The 17,465-nt window shown below is 48.3% G+C and overlaps 1 protein-coding gene across 5 annotated transcripts in view; it reads left to right on the forward strand.

Annotated features, from left to right (window-relative positions):
- Positions 1-17,465, forward strand: part of LOC128902745 (CBP80/20-dependent translation initiation factor-like) — a 156,093-nt gene that overhangs the window by 42,140 nt on the left and 96,488 nt on the right. For 4 of the 5 annotated variants that reach the window (XM_054186229.1, XM_054186230.1, XM_054186231.1 and 1 more), the window contains 3 exons: positions 9,769-9,842; positions 10,941-11,045; positions 15,391-15,466. In XM_054186229.1, coding sequence (XP_054042204.1) covers positions 9,769-9,842; positions 10,941-11,045; positions 15,391-15,466 — 255 coding nt within the window. Of the gene's footprint in view, positions 1-5,050; positions 5,174-9,768; positions 9,843-10,940; positions 11,046-15,390; positions 15,467-17,465 lie in introns of all 5 variants that reach the window. The other variant, XM_054186233.1, reaches the window with a different exon arrangement.

The following is a 17,465-nucleotide window of genomic DNA, read 5'->3' on the forward strand; positions in this document are numbered from 1 at the left end:
TGGGAGCGAAATGCTTCACTGCTTTGCTGCCTGATTTAGGAGAACTGTTGCTTTTTACCGAGGAGGTGTCTTCTAGGCCTGCTGTCTCTAGTGACTCACATGGGAGGACGTCTCGTCTCCCTCAGTTCCCATTTGTGTAGAGCGAAGAGGGTGATGCCAGTCTGCCCGCTGAAAGGAGAGCTTCCCACGCTCTAGTTTTGTGAAACTTGAAGTAACTGAGTTACCTTTGAGGCCTCCATTCTTCTTCCAGATTTGGTTGAATAGGTCAACAAGTGCCAAAGCTCTTGGCAGGATGACGTGAGCCGTTTCCTCCAAGGCTTGGGCAGGGGCTTGCTGCTGGGTTCCCATGGCACGTCTGAAGTTCTCGGTGCCAGTCTGAGTGCTCTCAGTGCTCCTTCTTATCTTCATCCTTATGCATAGACGAGCTATCTACCGCATCCTCGCCTCACACGTCTCTTCTGATGTTGTCCGGAAGGTACACAACCATGCAGCTTTGGCCCTTTCCTAGGGAGTCCAGAAAGATCTTGTGGGCTTAACCTCCAACTTCTAGGCCCATCAGGGTCCTTTGGTGCCGTATTGTGGCACAGGTATAGGTAAAACCTTGACTTTTCCTGGTGGGAGAAGAGCTCCCAGTGATGTTTGGTGTCCCTTCTGCTGTTCCTTTACCAAAACGGTGAGCAGGTACCGTACCAGATTGGAGAGGGCTGGGGAAGGTGGACACGGACCTGGGGAGGGAAAGAGCAGAGCCAAGGTGGTTGGTTTTTCTGCGTGATGTTTTTTAGAAGGGTAAGTTTTCTGGTTTTCTTATGGTTTTATGCAATATTTTGAGAAGAAAGAAGCTGGAAATTTGTCCCTACTAAAATGTTTAGAGTAATCGTACATTTTTTTTTCTTAAAAGGTGCATTTAAAATGATTAAAATAATTAAACCATTATTTTTCCGTAGAAAAATTGGAGTGGTTCTTCTTGAATAGGTCTAGAAGAACAGGGAGATACTTGGAGTCCGGTGTCAAAATTCTGCATGACTGGAAGATGTGGGTGCGTGAAAACGTCTGCTGCAGAAAAACCTCAAAAAGGACGTTTTGGGTGGTAGCTGTCTTCTGTTCTGACCAGGATTAAGACTCAAAATTTGGGAGTCATTCGAAGGACGCTCCGCTCTTAATCTAGGGAGCTCCTTGTAGGTGCAGTGGTGAGACCGTTGTTAATGCTGGGGGATATCTTAAAGGCTTTGTGTCCCGGGAAGTCCCATCAAGAAACCACTGATGTCTTTGGGCCGCTTAAAGCTTGTGGTATCGCCGTGGCTGGTCTACACCTCTACCAACACAGCCGACTTCACCCATACTTATCGTCGCTGAGAGCAACCACGGAGGTGGTCACCGCGTTTCCGTTTATTGCCTGTGCGTCGGGGAAAGTTATCTCCTTTTCCTGCGAATGGGATTTTCAAACTCGGGCTGAGGCAGCAGAAAGTATTAACTCTTGAGCTGGCAGAGGGAGCGGGATTAATTAGTTCATGCCTCAAAGAGCTAGCTGCGAAGGTGAAAATTGCAGTGTAAGTGAAACATATGATTATTGCTAATTAAAATGCAAATGTTAGATTCGACAGCTAGTTTCCAAAGGAAGGTGGCTGGCGGTGTTAATGCGCACCAGCCTCGCTGTTTCCTAGAGGGTGCGGAGCTTGGCCGGAAGGATTGGAATGGTTGAGAGCAGCGGCTGGGAATCAATCTCTGGAGGGGGTGACATTTCCCTGCAAGCCCTAAAGTATGGCTCAAAGGTTCTATCTCCTGCTGGTGAGCGTAGACCATCAATGGTAGGTGGAGAAGCTCAAATAAGAGTTGGGAACAAGAGTTCAAGGGTTGTTTGGGATGTTGGGAGAGACTGGGCCAGTCTTGGTCTTTTGAGGGCACAGCAGAGAGCGACAGGGCTTAGATGACGGGGGATTGAGTTGGCAGGAGGCAAGGGCATGGGATGGAGAACTTTGTGCCATTATAACTGTTTCTTCAGCTTTCGTCAGAGCGGGCAAATCTGTTTCTACAACATGCTGAATTAATTCGACAAGAGCGCTGTGTGGGAGACATGTAGGTGGCCATGCTGCAGGATGGAGGGTGAGCAGTGCCACGTTTCACCCCTGCGGAGCCTCGGCTTTCTGCTGAAGTCCAGCTGCCTGTATGGGTTTGGGATGGGGGTTTAACGGTTTTTGCAATGATGCTGGTGGAGGATTTTTGTTGCTCATTTGTTATTTTCTAAGGAACGATCGTTACCTGCATACTCTCGCCCACTCCTCCAGCATCACCCATGAGGTTGGCGTGAGCTTCGCTTCTCCTGTAGGAACAAGGTCTGCGGAGAGGGTTCATTTTAGCACAAAATGGCTTTATTAGACACAAAGCCACCAGAAACATCTGGGAGAGTTTCTGGTGGACGTATTTCAGTTCTGGAGATTTGAACCCCCGGCGGTAAGATAGCGGTAAAAAGTTGTTCGTTTTTGGCAATTAGTCAGAAATTTAGGTAAAATATTGAGCTTGACTGTGCTGGTGAGTTTGAACATGGGTGTGTTTAGGCCATACTCGGTTCGACTGTTCCAGCTTCAACAGAAGTTTCAACAATTTTCAGTTCAACGTTTTTTATTTTAAAAATAATTTAGTTTTAAATATAAATTTTAACAGGGCATGATAAAGATAAGGAACATGAACTGGGAGAAGATCCCACACCGTGAGTTAGAGCCAGGAGACAAGTTGATTTAGTAAAAAAGTACCTGTGACTTTTATCTAACTGGTTCATACCATATCCGCTGGCTTCTCTCGGTGAGTTTGGACATCGACGCATGGTGGGTACCAATCTCCCTGTTTCTCACAAGGGTTTTATTGTGGCCAGCTGCATTTCTGGAATTTGCCTAACCTCAGGTTGCCTGCAGGAGACGATGACCAAAAGTTGGGTCAACCGAATATAACCAAATGGTGATGTTTATTTTCAGTGTCTCTTTTAAAGCGAAGGGTGCACGCGTTGACTTGGTCCCACCGTAGCATTTGGCTCAGAAGTTTTTCATACGGGGATGAACAAGACGTGGTGTGCGTAGGATGCGGTAAACTGGTAATTAATCCTTCAAACATCTAAGTGGTGAAGGCCCATTTCTCCCCACGCCACCTTTTCAGTTGGTGCGCATCTTTCCCACGTCAAATGAGATATTTCTCACTTCTCGGGATGCCTGCAAGACTTGGCTCTTCCCCAAGGCTTCCCAAAGTGGCCAGCTGCCCGCGTCTCACAAGTGGCATCTGTGAAGCTCTGTTTCCCTTCATGCCTATTTAACGACTCCCTAAACTTTGTGCCACTCGGTATTTCTCAACCGTGGGGAGATTCACGTCACGGGGTGATGAGGAGGGAAGAAGCTGCTTTCTACTGTCGTTGTGACATGTGGTGGGAACAACCGCAACCTCTCAGATTTCGTCTATATACAACTTGAAAACCAGTTGACCTCTTTTGAAGTCAGTACTGATTTTTTAGGCTACAGCAACCATGATATATTTGAGCTTGCTTAAGAGTTGCTAGGTTTGAAGATGGAGAACGTGCAGCTGGAGCAATGCAGAAACCAGTACTGCTGCGTTTTGCTTCTCGTCCCTCGTGTTGAGTTTCATGTGCGCTAAGGTCCATGCTGGACCACTGGGTAGCATTACCTTAGGTGGCTTAGGGTCTGCTGTGCTGCTGTCTCCCTGCCCCATCCAACCCAGGTGGCAGTGGTGGAGGTGAGACCTGGTCTGTACCTCCGAATTAGTGACCTGGACTTGGCTGTCGTGTGCTTTGCTGGTGAGTCCTTTTGGCTCTTGAAAGCCATGGTGGCTCTGCCTTTGTCTTAGCCCTTGGCAGTGTCCTCAAGGCCTCATGGAGCCCCACGAAGATATCTGAGACATGAGAAGTGTCGCCTCACACCAGTCCTGAAACACACATTCCCCCTTTGTATTTCCCTGATTTTCAGAATGCTTGAAAGAGTTGAATATTCTGCGCTCTGTGATTTAATGGGTTTTTTTAAATCATCTTAGGTCACTTCAAAGGTCTTTCCCAAGCCTCTGAGCAAAGCTTTTAAAACAATTGCCCTGACAATATCCACCTTTCTCTCCAAGCGCCTTGTGGGAGGTTTGGGTAGATAGGGCTGGTTGGGTGAGTTTTTCTGGTTTTCGGATGACTCAGCTCGGCCTGAAGGGCTGCCAGCTGAACAAGGAACCTGCACCTTGTTTGACAGTAGAACCAAGTGTTAGGAAAACAAAGGAGAATATTGGGCACAGCTCCTTAATAGGCAAAAATAGTTATTTGTGTAATGTTGTCTCCTGGTAAACTCCAAGTGTGTGAGTAGCTGGACTCCAACAGTGGGCTAAGCAGAGGGACAAACTGGCTGAGAAGTTGATTTGGGCTTGGGAGGGGAGTTAAGGGAATGGAATAGAAGTCTGGAATGGAATAGAAGTCTGGAATAGAAGAGAAGTCTAGAACTTAATATAACAGTATTCTAGAATATAACAGAACTCTAGAATACAATAGGTGAGAATTCCAGACTAGAGTCCTAGAAGAGGCGAGAATTCCAGACTAGAGTCCTAGAAGAGGCGAGAATTCCAGACTAGAGTAGAACTAGACTGTTTCAGTTGGAAGGGGACCTACAATGACCATCTCGTCCCAACTGCCTGACCAATTCAGGGCTGACCAACAGTTAAAGCGTGTTGTTAAGGGCATCGTCCAAGTGCCCTTAAGGAGTTTTAGAGGGGGTGGGGTTGCTGAATATGCGTAATTCTCATCAAGATAGAGGAGGTAGGTGTTATTATTTTCCCCATGCATAGACTAGAGCCAGATCTTATATTCATTGAAGCCTCCCACAATGTCATCCCTTTGCAATGTGTAAATATGGCATGTTAAAGGACTCTGAGAATGCCCCAAAATAAGGCGTTGGGCATGGGTTTAATGGTGCTTGCGCATGTGGTCTGGGTGCTGGAGCTCTCCTGGTTCACCAGGTCTGTGGTTTTTGTGGGTGCGAGATGGCGTTGCCCTTGACTAAAGCGAGCTGTTTGTTGTTTCCAGGGAGAGTGGGATCACAGCAGCAGTGGGAGCGCAGGATCCCGGCCGGGGTCAGGCTCTGGGTGTGGGTCTGGATCCAGGTCTGGCAGCCGCGGGAGAAGCAGCCAGTTCAGGCAATGGACCAAGGTATATCTGGTAGCGACGTGCTGAAGCTGCGTCCTTTGCTTGCTGTTGATCAGAGGCATCCTCCTAATGATGTGTTTTGTGTGTGTGTCTACACATAGGGTGTGAGTGCGTGTCAATTACGAAGGACACTTCAGAGATCTAATTAATTCACGCTTAATGTGGGACCTGGCTGCTGAGGGCTGTAGCTGTTCTTCAGTCTCAAGAAGCGTGTTGAGGTGTGCCGAGTGCTTTAATATTGGGAAAGAAGTCCCTAGTCAGCTGGTTTAGTGCAAAGGAAATTAGGGTTTTTTCTTTATTTGAAGTCCTGGTGTATTTTCATTTGGGGAAATTAAGAGATGCCTGTAATTATTTTTTGTTGAGTCTTCATTAGATGTTGATATATGAGTGGACACCACATAGATGGTGTTAAACGTGTGACCTTGGGTCCAGCTGCTTTCCATGGGAGCCATCAGCCGGGCTAAATGGGGAGTTTCCTTCCTGCCCTGCAGAAGACTTTGAGAATTTGCTTTTGATTTGGTTTTCAGTCCGTTCCTTGAACTCAGACCAGGGACCTCTTCTTCATGTTTTAGTCAGCCTCTGTCCTCCTCTCTCCTCTTGGAGTTGCTCTACGAGGGGTAACGGTTTCAAACTGAAAGAGGGTAAATTTAGATTGGATATTAGGAAGAAATTCTTTGCTGTGAGGGTGGTGAGCCGCTGGCCCAGGTTGCCCAGAGAAGCTGTGGCTGCCCCATCCCTGGAGGTGTTCAAGGCCAGGCTGGACGGGGCTTGGAGCAACCTGGGCTGGTGGGAGGTGTCCCTGCCCAGGGCAGGGGGGTTGGAACTGGATGGTCTTTAAGGTCCCTTCCAACCCAAACCATTCTATGGTTCTGTAATTCTGCTTTTGCACATGTGAGTGTTGGTTGTGCCAAAAGCGGAGGATGGCCGCTGGGAGATGCGGGGCCGGTGGTCACAGTCCTGGTCCGTTCATCCGTCTCATCCATCCTGGAGAACTTGAGGAAATAGTCTCTCCTCCTGAGCCACGCTGTGGTGGGAGAGGACCTGCAGAACCGTGTCATTGCTGGGAAGTGATGGTCCTTTCTGGAGGAGCGAGACTCAACATATCCTTCTTCTTCGAGCAGGGATAATAGTGTCTTCCTCAAAATATCTATATTTTTCTTATGAAGACTTGCAATTTTCAACAACAAAACCTTTAATCAGAGCCTTTTCAGACAGTTTGTTATCTAAATATCCTTTTTGGTTTTTATGAAAGTGTAGCCAGGGGTCGCAGGCAGCTGAGAAGGAGGAAAGGTGGGGGAATCTTCTCAAACGTAGAGCTGAAAAATGCTTAAGAAATAACACATGACACAGGACAATCCCTGAATTTTTACCACAGACTCAGCCGACTACTTGGCAGCGTTCTACGTTAATGCCAGGCACGGCGATGAGCTAACCCTGTTGGCAATCGTGCGACGAAGAGGATGATTTTGTATTTGCAGTGGTTCGCTGGAGGCTGGTCATGAGGAGCGGCGAGAGGAACCGGTGGGACGCTGAGCTGGGCTTTCAAAAAGCTGCTGCGGGCATGCAAATGCCGACTTTGTGGGGAATTTGCTGAAGCTGCATGCACGGGTAAACAGTCAGAGTCCACGCAGCCGGTGGCGTCGTCCGTCCCTGGTTTTGTGTGGGCAGCTACGGGGGTTGGGCGACGGTGGATGGAGATGGTGTGTGCTCATAGGGACGGAGGTTATGGACGTGCATTTTAAACCGTACTGGGTGTAGGATCGGCTTTTACCGGATCTCTGATCGTTCTGGGTATTTATCTCGTTCTCGTCGGTGTGTCTCTCAATCATCTTTCCTGGTAGCTTAATTAATTTTCAGCAGTACTAACCCCTTTGCGGTGAAAATTATTATCTAAAGCTGAGGGTTGGGTCATTGGGAGCTTCAAGTTAAAACTGCTTACGGTTATAATTGCAGTCCTGGGGGAACTGACAGCAAGTCACTTCTCTTCTTAAATACATGTAAATTTATTTTTATTTTTTTTTTCATCCCTGGACTTGAGAATTGGCTTTTTTTAAGGTCTTATTCTGAAGTCTTGGTCCTGTGCTGTGAGCATTTTAGTAAGCACTTTACAGCCCGGATTCACTTGGGCAGCCGGCATGTTCCCTGCCTTGTGAGTCGAGACAGAAACCGGTTATAAAGACAGGTCATCGAAGACCAAAAGGAATTCTTGGAATGACCGTAGTGACTCACAACTTAATGACAAGGTGTGTTGTCGTTTGGCCCTGGCGCCGTCTTTATAGAGTCTGGCTAATGCTTGGAGCGTCTCCAAGAGGTCGTGGGGACATCGTCTAGGGACGTCATCTAGGAGGACCAGGAGTTGCAGCCCGGTTTGGGTGGGAGAATCCAACCGCTGCCTAGAAGCTTGCACCCGTCTGACCTCCTGCACCATCGCTGCCATTTCTCCTAATTGCTGGGAAATTCCGGGGCTGACCCGCCGGTGCTCACCGTTAGAGCGCCGAGGAGATGCGGGGTGGCTGGGTGGGACAGCTTGTGTTGCCTTCGCTTACGCTGTGGATTAGGAGGTGTCGGTGCCAAAACTCTCCCTGCGCATCCCAACAGATTTCAAGCCAAGCATCAGAGGGTAATTGCTAGACGCTTTATTTCAGGAGTCAAGAAGGGGCTCTTCAGAAGCCCTGGTCCAAGCTGAATTTGGGCAACAATTTTAGGACACGACCCGTTGCATTAGGAACCCGCTTTCTCTTAAATTTTTGCTATTTGGGATCTTTGTTGCTGATCTGTCTCATCTGCACTGCAACTGGTTACATGTTCCCGTTCGTTCTCCCTGAACCCAGACTCTTTCCTCTTAGGAACTCCTATTGTAGCTGGCTCATTGACAGGGACTTACAATATCCCATATCCGTAGGAAACGGAACGAGAAATGGATCTGTCAGCAAGAAGAGGTATCTCTCCTTTGGATGATAGCTATAAAGACCTGCACGTGTGTATTTTCATTTTACCGCGTGAGGATGCTTCTTAAGTAGTCGGAAAAGTAATTTCCCTCCTTGGTGGAAGATAATTTTCCTTACATTTGCCTAAAATGAAAAGCTCTGTTTCCATAACTGATCGTGAGAATTTTATTTATTTCTGGTAGTTTGTTTCTGTGCAGAGACAAGTTGACTTGCAGATCCCCGGAGGTTAAAATTGTAACCCACGGACCCCTTGGAGGAGACAAAAAAGGGAGCGATGTGGCTGGTTTTGGAGCAGCTGGTGTCTAAATTGCTTGTTGTGCTGGGAATTGCTGTGAAGTCCGACCGTCCGTAGCGTGCACCGAGGATGGGCGTCCTGCTCATTGGGAAAAGACTGCTCACTGCATGGGCAGACCGAGGTCTGGGGCTTCATCAAGAAATAGGCACATCTTCATGAGGTTTTAGTGTCTCAGTGGTTATTATTAATAATATTTGAAAATGGCAGAAATTGTAGGACGGGGAATATATGGAAGCCACCATCCTCCAGCGCTTGTTTCACCAGAGGTGGGACCGTTTGGGCTGAAATACTTAAATAATCTGAATATATGTAAGAAACATTGGGGGGAAAAAAGTCTGACTCAAGTCTGATTTTTTTTTTTTTTTTTTTTTTTTTTTAAATGGTCCCGGCAAAATCCAACTGCTTTACTTCTTCGCCGGTAAAAGGTGGAGAGGGCAGCCCTCTTTCTGTGGGGAGGACACGTGTAGGCTGGTGACTGCAAAGGGGTCATGAAGGATGTGTGTGAGGTCTTTGCTTTAGATACTTTTGCTTCGGGTTGCTGCCAAAAGCAACTGTACGGTAAAATTCAAGGTGCTTTGCAGTTTGCTGGAGGTTTCTCATAATTCCCACCGGATTATACCGTGACGCTTTTGCTTCTTGAGGGAAGGAACCGTCACCTTAGGGCTGGTGGGTCACGTACCAGAATAACCGCGTGAACTGGTTTACTGGTGCGCGTGGCAGAAGTGGCACAGTGCAGGGTTCTGATGTCCCCCGCCTGTTGTTAGAGCAAGAAGTCTTGCCACCGTGACTCCTTAACGAAGCAGGACGTCTTTCCTCATCCTTATTGGTGAGCAGGCCCTGGTAGCTGGTGGTGAAGAGCTCCATCCTTGGACATACTCCAAAGCCACCTGGACGTGGTCCTGAGCACCTAGTTGTAGGTGGCCCTGCTTGAGCAGGAGGGTTGGACTAGATGAACTTCAGAGGTCCTTTCCCACCTCAACTGGTCTGTGACTCTGAAGTTGGGTGTCTTCGTGATCGGGATGTCAGCCTGCCCGCTGGAGCTTGGTGGGTCTTGGAGGTTGTGGATGGTGGGGTAGGAGAACAGGGCTGGAGTCAGAGCTGAGCCTACATATTGTCTGCTCCATGTTGTCCACAGCTTTGTGTCCCCAAGGCCGAAACTGTGCCACTCCTTGCCTTCACGGTGTGCTTTTGCAGCAGGCAAGGGGTCTCTGCGTTGCAGTGAGTGTGGATTCACACGGAAGTGGAGAAGCCCACGCATAGAGCTGGGACACTTCCACGGCTGTGCCGGCCTGTGCCGTGGTCCGGATAGCACCTCGTGCCTTCCTGGCGAGTAACCGCCTTTCCCTCCCTCCTAGAATGGCAACAAGGAGAGCTCCCTTGACATGCTGGGCACGGACATCTGGGCTGCCAACACCTTTGACTCCTTCAGGTAAGCCGGTTTTAAAATTCTTTGAGAGAGAGAGAGATGGACCATGCCTTCTCTTAGCCTTTGCCCGCGTGTCCATCCTGACAGTACCCAGGTGCCAGTGAGTACCCTACCGATACTCGTGTCGCTGCTCCTCCTCTTCCCCATCCCCATTTAGCCCACGGCCCTAAGCACAGTCAATCTACTTAAGGCATCCTACGTGCTTCAGAGAGGCCGCTGGATGGGTCTGCAGTCCAAACATCTGAAACCGGCACTGATATGATTACTTGTAGTCATCCAAAAGCTGCGCAGGCAAGACCAGAGAAGTTGTAGATGCTCCATCCCTGGAGGTGTTCAAGGCCAGGTTGGACGGGGCTTGGAGCAACCTGGGCTGGTGGGAGGTGTCCCTGCCCAGGGCAGGGGAGTTGGAACTAGATGATCTTTAAGGTCCTTTCCAACCCAAACCATTCTACGAAGACTTGAGGCAGCTCTGAGCTACTGCTCCAGGATTCTCGTCTTCCATTAATTGGCGGTGCGACCACGCATTGACTTTGTAGCTGCTGGGAAGGGCTCTTCATGAGGAGAGAGCCTCTTCATGCTTCAGCATGAAGACGGTGGTGAAATACGCTTTCTGTCCAGTTTTATACATCTCCCTCTCTGTGCCTGGAGCACTACAAGAGTCTGCGGGGGTTAAGTTCCCACCTAGGACTTGCTCCGGGCCATTGGATCGGGCAGGTTGTGCAGGACCAAGAGAGAACATCTCCATTGCGTGGACCAGAACACCTACCTGTTGCCATACCCCCTTGATACAGAGGGCGCGTATAGCTAGCAAGGCGTGCTGCATCGTGCTGCGTCATCCATCAAAATCAGGGTTTAGAGCAAGCAACAGGAGCTCATCATCTCAAAAAAAAAAAAAAAAAAAAATTAGAAGAAATTAAAAGTCATGCAACAGTGTGAAGGTTGGAGGCCCGTATCCGTCTGCTCTGCAGCAGGGAGAGGTTCTTCCAGAAGTACCAGCTTTCCTTGTCTGCAGGCTCCGATGTGCCCTCTGCTCTTCAGCCGGTTGGTGTTTAATTAGTAGCGGACTTTCTTTCTTTGTCTTTCCCTGTTTTTCTCTCCTAGTGGTGCGACGTGGGACTTGCAGCCTGAAAAACTAGATTTCACCCAATTTCACAGGAAACTGCGAAACACCTCAAAACACCCGCTGCCTCACATAGACAGAGAAGGGTGAGTGCCGCGCACGCGATACCGTGCTCTCCAACAAGGTCTCTAACTTCTCCTTTGCAGAGGGAACGCTAGCTCGGTGGCGTGGCTCGTGTGGGGAAGAGGTGCTGGACCACGTTACGGGATTTGGGGATGCTATGCTCAGTCTCTCCGGCTCCTTTATCATCCAGTTCTGGGCTGGAGCAGAGCTGCTCACTGTATTTTGTATCGCTTGGTAGAGTTCAGTCTTTAAACTACGCTGGTGACCTCCTAAATACGGGAGACCTGGATCCGAGTCTCCTATATTTAAACATCTCAATCTTGGAGGAAAAAATCCCGGTTTAGTGTCGATCCCGGTTACAGTTCCCACAAGTGGCCGGGCTTCTGCTCATCCGCTCAGGCAAGGAGAGAGCGTCAGCGTGATGCGTGTACAGCCAAGTGTTCATCCCCTAGCTGCTAGCGGTAAAATATCTGCTAGCTGTGAAACCGTTAAACAGCTCCAGGCTGTATTACCTGTCCTCTTACCCCAAGTTACGACAAGGCTTCAGCTCATCCCTGACGCAACTCGCCGCAAACCTCTGCTCAAGAAAAAAAACCAACAGAGTACGAACTCCATAACTACATTCGATCCCGTCGAATTTTAGTCATTTTTTCCTAGTCGTTAATCAATTCCTGCCCGTAGAGGAAGGAAGACAACTCAGAACGGGTCTAAAAGATGGGGCTGGGAGGATTGCAGGTTGAATTCTCGTTGCCGCGTTGTATGTAGGGGTGGAAATGGTCTTTCGGACAAGTTTTTCTGTTGCTAAGTTGGTTTTGCCGAAGTAAAGGCCAATGCCATACGCTTCACCCTGGCTCGGGTCCAGCATCCGCAGGAGGCTCCCGTACCGTATAGACTGGCACGACTGTATAAGGCTTTTTTTTGCCTGCACTCCAAGTATTTGCTGGAGGTACGCAGGCAGCAGTTTTCGGAATATTTGGAACAGCGTAACGCTAAATTTCTAAGTCGCTAAGTGCCTTAGTGTTGGTCGCTCTCATTTGTACAGATGGTTTTGGAAAATGGGATGAAGGGCCCTCTGTAAAATAAGATATGATGTGCTCCCTCTGTAAAATAAGATATAATGTGCTTTGTGGTTGATGGCACTTGCCAGATGATCCTACCAGTGACATCTGCTACGTGCAGGGAGAGCGCAGCGGGGTCTGCTTTGTGGCCTGCCTCCAGTTCCTGGTGTACTGGGAACGCCCAGGGTGCAAAGAGGTGGGGAAGATGGTACGGAAATGAGATATTTAATCATCTCTAAATATTACAGCTGTAAAAATGGAATGAGAATTAGTCTACATGAAGAAAAATTAAATAGATGCCATCAGCACAAGCGGGGCATCTCCCAAAATGTGGGTCACGTCAGTAAACTGCACTAGAATGGAGGAAGCGCAGACAAAATTGGGTTTGTTTTTGTTTTTGTTTTTTAATTTTTCTAGTTGTCTCTGTTGTGCGTTCGTCAGCCCTCCGTGCTGAATCTGTGCTGAGCACAATTCAGCGGGCTAAACCTTTGTTACGGTTTGAGAAAACCCGTGACAATTTATCATCGTTTAGACAATTGTTCTATCACCCGATGACCCCGCCCCACCCGGAAAGGGGAATCGGGGAAAGCAAGGAAGCACAAAGGTTGAAATATAAATAGATTTAATAGGATGAGACTAAATAATTAACAATAATGCTAAAGAATCAGTATCAATCCCGATACTAATATAAGATATACGAGAATTATACTCAGCCAATTCTCTCAGCAGGAAGCCGTGCGCTCCCAGCAGGGAGCAGTAAACGTCGGACACTGCGAGTGCTGCGGCTTCGGGAGGAAGGGAAGGGCTCAGGTGTCCGGCACCGGGGCCAGGAGCTCTCTGGACCGCCGCCATCAAGGGAGAGAGAAACTGTGCATCAAACTTCCTAATTTATATAGAATGTGATGTTCATGGTATGAAATAATCCTGTTGGCCAGCCCGGGTCAAACGCCCAGGCCTTGCTCCTCCTCATCCCTGCAGCTGGCAAGGCTCGAAAACACTGGGACCTTGAATCCCACAGAGCCTAGCTGGCTATAAAGTAAATATTTTCACGAATTCACACGCTGGAGTCTTCCAAAAGTGGAGTTTTCCCCAGCATTAGAAGAGAAATGAGTCCTGTGTCGCTCAACCCAGGACAACCTCCGAGAGTCTCCACCTGTTAGCTAGGCATTTTCCCTCTTGCTTGAGTGGGGGTTTTTGAGGTGCTAGCTGCGCAATGAAAAATTTAATAGTGGGGGGGGGAAAAAAGGGGGGAAAGATGCTGTTCAGAATGGGTTTTCTCCACTTTTAAGTACCAAAGAGACCGTTTTGTCCTGATCGCTTGCCAAAGGTTGACCATGTAGTTGCATCCAGTTGATTGACCTCAAGTGTCTTTTTGCTTGGCTGAAGAGTGTTCCTCCAGAAGGACGGCTGATTTTATTTGCGGATACTGAGCTTGGTGGTGGTTAAGGAAAACCAGGGAACTGCACCTCATTTCTGACCTGAATTTGCCTTTAATTTCCAGCGTTAGCTCTTGCTGTGCTTTTACTCTTCCAGTTCAAACGCCCTTTTGGAGCTCGTATTCTCTTTTCATGGCAGGTATCTCCCAAGCCCGCGTATCACTTCGGTTTTTCCTGTACTCTGAGAAATTTCTCCGCCACCTCTTTGAACCACGACTGCCCCAGCTGCCTGCAGTCCTGTCATTCAGGCTCAGCCGTGCAGCCTGTAGAGGAAAGCTGCCTTCATCCCCCTAATCCCTGCCTCCTCATCCCCTGCCTTCATGCCACAGTCCAGCATCAGGCCTTCACCCTGGGACAGTCCCCATCCTTTTCAGATAACCTTTTCCTAGGATACATTTGCCTGTTCTGGACCTGCAACTGGTCTGTCTTCATAGAATCACAGAATGGTTCGGGTTGGAAGGGACCTTAAAGGCCACCCAGTGCCACCCCCTGCCCTGGGCAGGGACACCTCCCACCAGCCCAGGTTGCTCCAAGCCCCGGCCAACCTGGCCTTGAACCCCTCCAGGGATGGGGCAGCCACAGCTTCTCTGGGAAATCCATGCCAGGGGCTCACCACCCTCACAGCAAACAATTTCTTCCTCAGATCTCATCTAAATCTCCCCTCTTCCAGTTTAAAACCGTTCCCCCTTGTCCCATGGCTCCCCTCCCTGATCCAGAGTCCCTCCCCAGCTTTCCTGGAGCCCCTTGAGGGACTGGAAGGGGCTGGAAGGTCTCCGCGGAGCCTTCTCTTCTCCAGGCTGAACCGCCCCAGCTCTCTCAGCCTGTCCTCCCAGCAGAGGGGCTCCAGCCCTCTGAAAACCATCTTGCTGGTTTTCGAGCCCGGTGCTTTAGCACGTTCCATTTCTTTTTGCCTTTTTTTTTGTTTGTTTTCCACACCATTTGCTGTAATTCCACCGAGATCTGTTGTTCTCTGACTTCTGGGCACTGATTACCTGGACGTGCTGCTGTCAAAATATCTATCTAATGTACGTTATTTAACAATATCTTGTCACTAATTGACCAAAAAATACATTATCATTCTTGCGCAATAAAAACAGATCACCTCAGTTGTTTATAAATGTGGAAGGATGGTGTTTATTGACTATTTTTTCTTCTTCTGGATCGTTTCAAACTCTCGGCATCCAGCTAGTAATTATCTTTGGATTATTTTTTTTTTTTTTCCCTTTCTTGCTACAAGAAAGTCCTTCACCTGCCACCTCTGTGCTTGGTCCGGCAGCGCTTGACTTCTCACCCCACTATTATTTTTTTTTTCTTTTTTTTTTTTGCGTTTCAAATTGTATGTTTGTATTTATATCGATGGCTGTTTGCTGGCTGAGATGGATGTTTGTGCTTGGTCGCCGACACCTTTCTCAGCAGGGGAACGGGAGCTCCCGTGGAGACCCAACAAATGAGCGGTGCTTCAAAGGAAACATTTTTCATTTACGTTTTCGTGTCCTCGTTTTGTTGTTTTTTGGGTTTTTTTTTTTGGACCAGGTGGGCTTTCGGTTTCGCTCGGTCTGGGAATTAAATCACCCAACGCCACTGCTCAGGACTGACTTGTTTGCTCGCTGCCACTATTAACCAAAAGGGTTTGAACGCTTTGGCGGATGGCGCAGGTGGAGAGAACTGGGAAAAGCATTTAATTTTGTATTAACGGCTTTGTGCCGGCGTGGGAGTGTTTTGGAGGCAGAGCTTACTCGCTTCAGAGAGCCTCTTAGTTTTCATGAGGGTCCTTTGCAGTAACAACTAAGCTTCCCCATGCGCCGTAATAAAAAATTAACTTTGGTTCCAGCGAGGTTTCACTTGGGTTTGTTTTTGGTTTCTTCCTGCCGCAGGCTCGGAAAAGGGAAATACGAGGACGGTGACGGCATCAACTTGAACGACATAGAGAAAGTCCTTCCAGTGTGGCAGGTAGGTGATGAGGACATCTACCCACGGTAAGGTGGAGACCAGCAGTTCCCTGCCTTACTTGTCCTTAGGAAACCCTTCCCAGAAGTGGGAAAGCCTGGACTGGATGCGCGGAGCTATAGTTTTGTGGGATTTGTGCTGGAGAATTATGTCTGTGGTTACTGCGGAGACTTCGTTGGGAGGGGAAACGTTGAGGACAGTATATGTATACATATATATATATATATATACACGTACGTGGACACAGGGCTCATATATTTTAGGGAAGGAGGTTCTGAAGAGCACCAAGTCTCCTGAAAACTCCAAAACAAATTCCTTCTAGGAAGGCAGCAGTGATGGTGTCCTGACCCAGACGTTTCCTCTATGGGGCGCGCCTGTGTTTATATGGAGTGGTCATCTACTTGTATGTTTTCTCCAGATCACCCTCTACATCCCCAGTTTTGGTAGTGCTGGTTAAATGGTTTTTGACGCTCGAATGTTGGGGAATGGCGGGATGAGATTTAAAAAAAGCCCATTGAATTAGGTCCATTTGTCAGCATCATATAATTTTTCACTTTCCGGAGCGCTAGTCCTCAAAGGAGCTGAGCATCCTGGGTTGGATGCTCAACGTGTTTTTGCTGCAGTGTATTTTTAACGAGTTGCCTCCAGAGGGAAGGATGGAGAAGTTCTCATGAGCTGTAGTAAGCGGTTACCCTTTTCAGTGCTGAACAAAGAGCTCGCCGGGCTTCTTGCTCATGCATCATGTGAGGAAAAGCCTTGCTCATCCTGCAAACCATGTGATGATCTTATTATTTCTTCTGGATGAGCTAGCTGGCACTAAGTAAGTGAACCAGTGGAAAGAACGGAGAATTGCTGCTGACTTTGGCAGGGAGGAAAGCTGCCTGCAGCTGCTTTCTGCTCAGTTTCTTCCATGCTTGCTATGTCTGGACTTTAGGTCACAGGGAGAAAACATCAGGTTCAGCTGATACACACCCCAGTAATTCCACAAAATGAGGTTAGTTTCCCTGGGGAATAATTGGAATGAGGACTCAAACTATCTTTGGTGCAAGGAGCTAAGGTTCTTCTCCAGGGTTTAACTTTTTATAATTGACAGCTATTAAATAAACCAAGTCCTGCTGGTCTGGTTGTCACCTCATCCTGTCGTAACACCAGGTCGAGTCCATCGACTCCGGTGAATTAATACCAATATAGACCTTAATATCTGGCTTAATTCTTCGTGGGGCAGCTCTAAGCTGGAAGACCTAGTGGGAACGCTGGATTTGGTGTTTTGTTTGTGCCTCTGGGCAGACTCATGCAATACTACGTTGTTTTGGAGACTCACCTAGGCAGGTACAGTCATATGCGCCTGCGGGAACTGGGAGCCGGGTAGTTCTGGGTGAGGATTTATCTTGTTCGGCGTTGACAAGTGAAATACTCGCAGACAGCTGGTTTAATCCCGACATATCATTGTTAACTGGATTTGAATGTGATTGTGCGGTGTCGACAGTGATTTTGCTGGTGTTTACCCCTTGTTTTAAATGGCTCGGTGGAGCGCGGTGCGTAGGGGCACAAGGGAAAATATTCTTCTGAGCCTATGGAAGAAAAACCTTTCACCTTCCATAGGGCTTTCCCACACTGCAGTTACGTTTGTGTCATATCCTAAAGAAGAGCCTTTTCAGGTTGGAGATAAGTAAACTCTTGTTCTGTTTGTGTTTAAGAACTCATGGGTTGCTTACGGCAGCCGTGCATGGGCGGAGGGGCCGGTCCGAGCATCCTCTGGTGCGCCTGGGCAGGTCCAAGCATCCTTTGGCGTGACCGTGCCGGTCCGAGCATCCTCCGGCACAACTTGGATCCAAATGTTTTGTGGTTGAATGACTTCAGCAGCTATAGCAGGGTTAAGAGAGCACCAAGTTTGGGAGAGGTAGTGAGTCTTACTTGCAGGCTGCTTTGGAAATTTGGGTTCCTTTGTAGGACGGACGTAGGACATGAATCTACAACTAATTTCCAGTGTACGTCCAGGACT

Source organism: Rissa tridactyla, chromosome Z, assembly GCF_028500815.1.
Source record: "Rissa tridactyla isolate bRisTri1 chromosome Z, bRisTri1.patW.cur.20221130, whole genome shotgun sequence".
NCBI classification, from domain to species: Eukaryota; Metazoa; Chordata; class Aves; order Charadriiformes; family Laridae; genus Rissa; species Rissa tridactyla.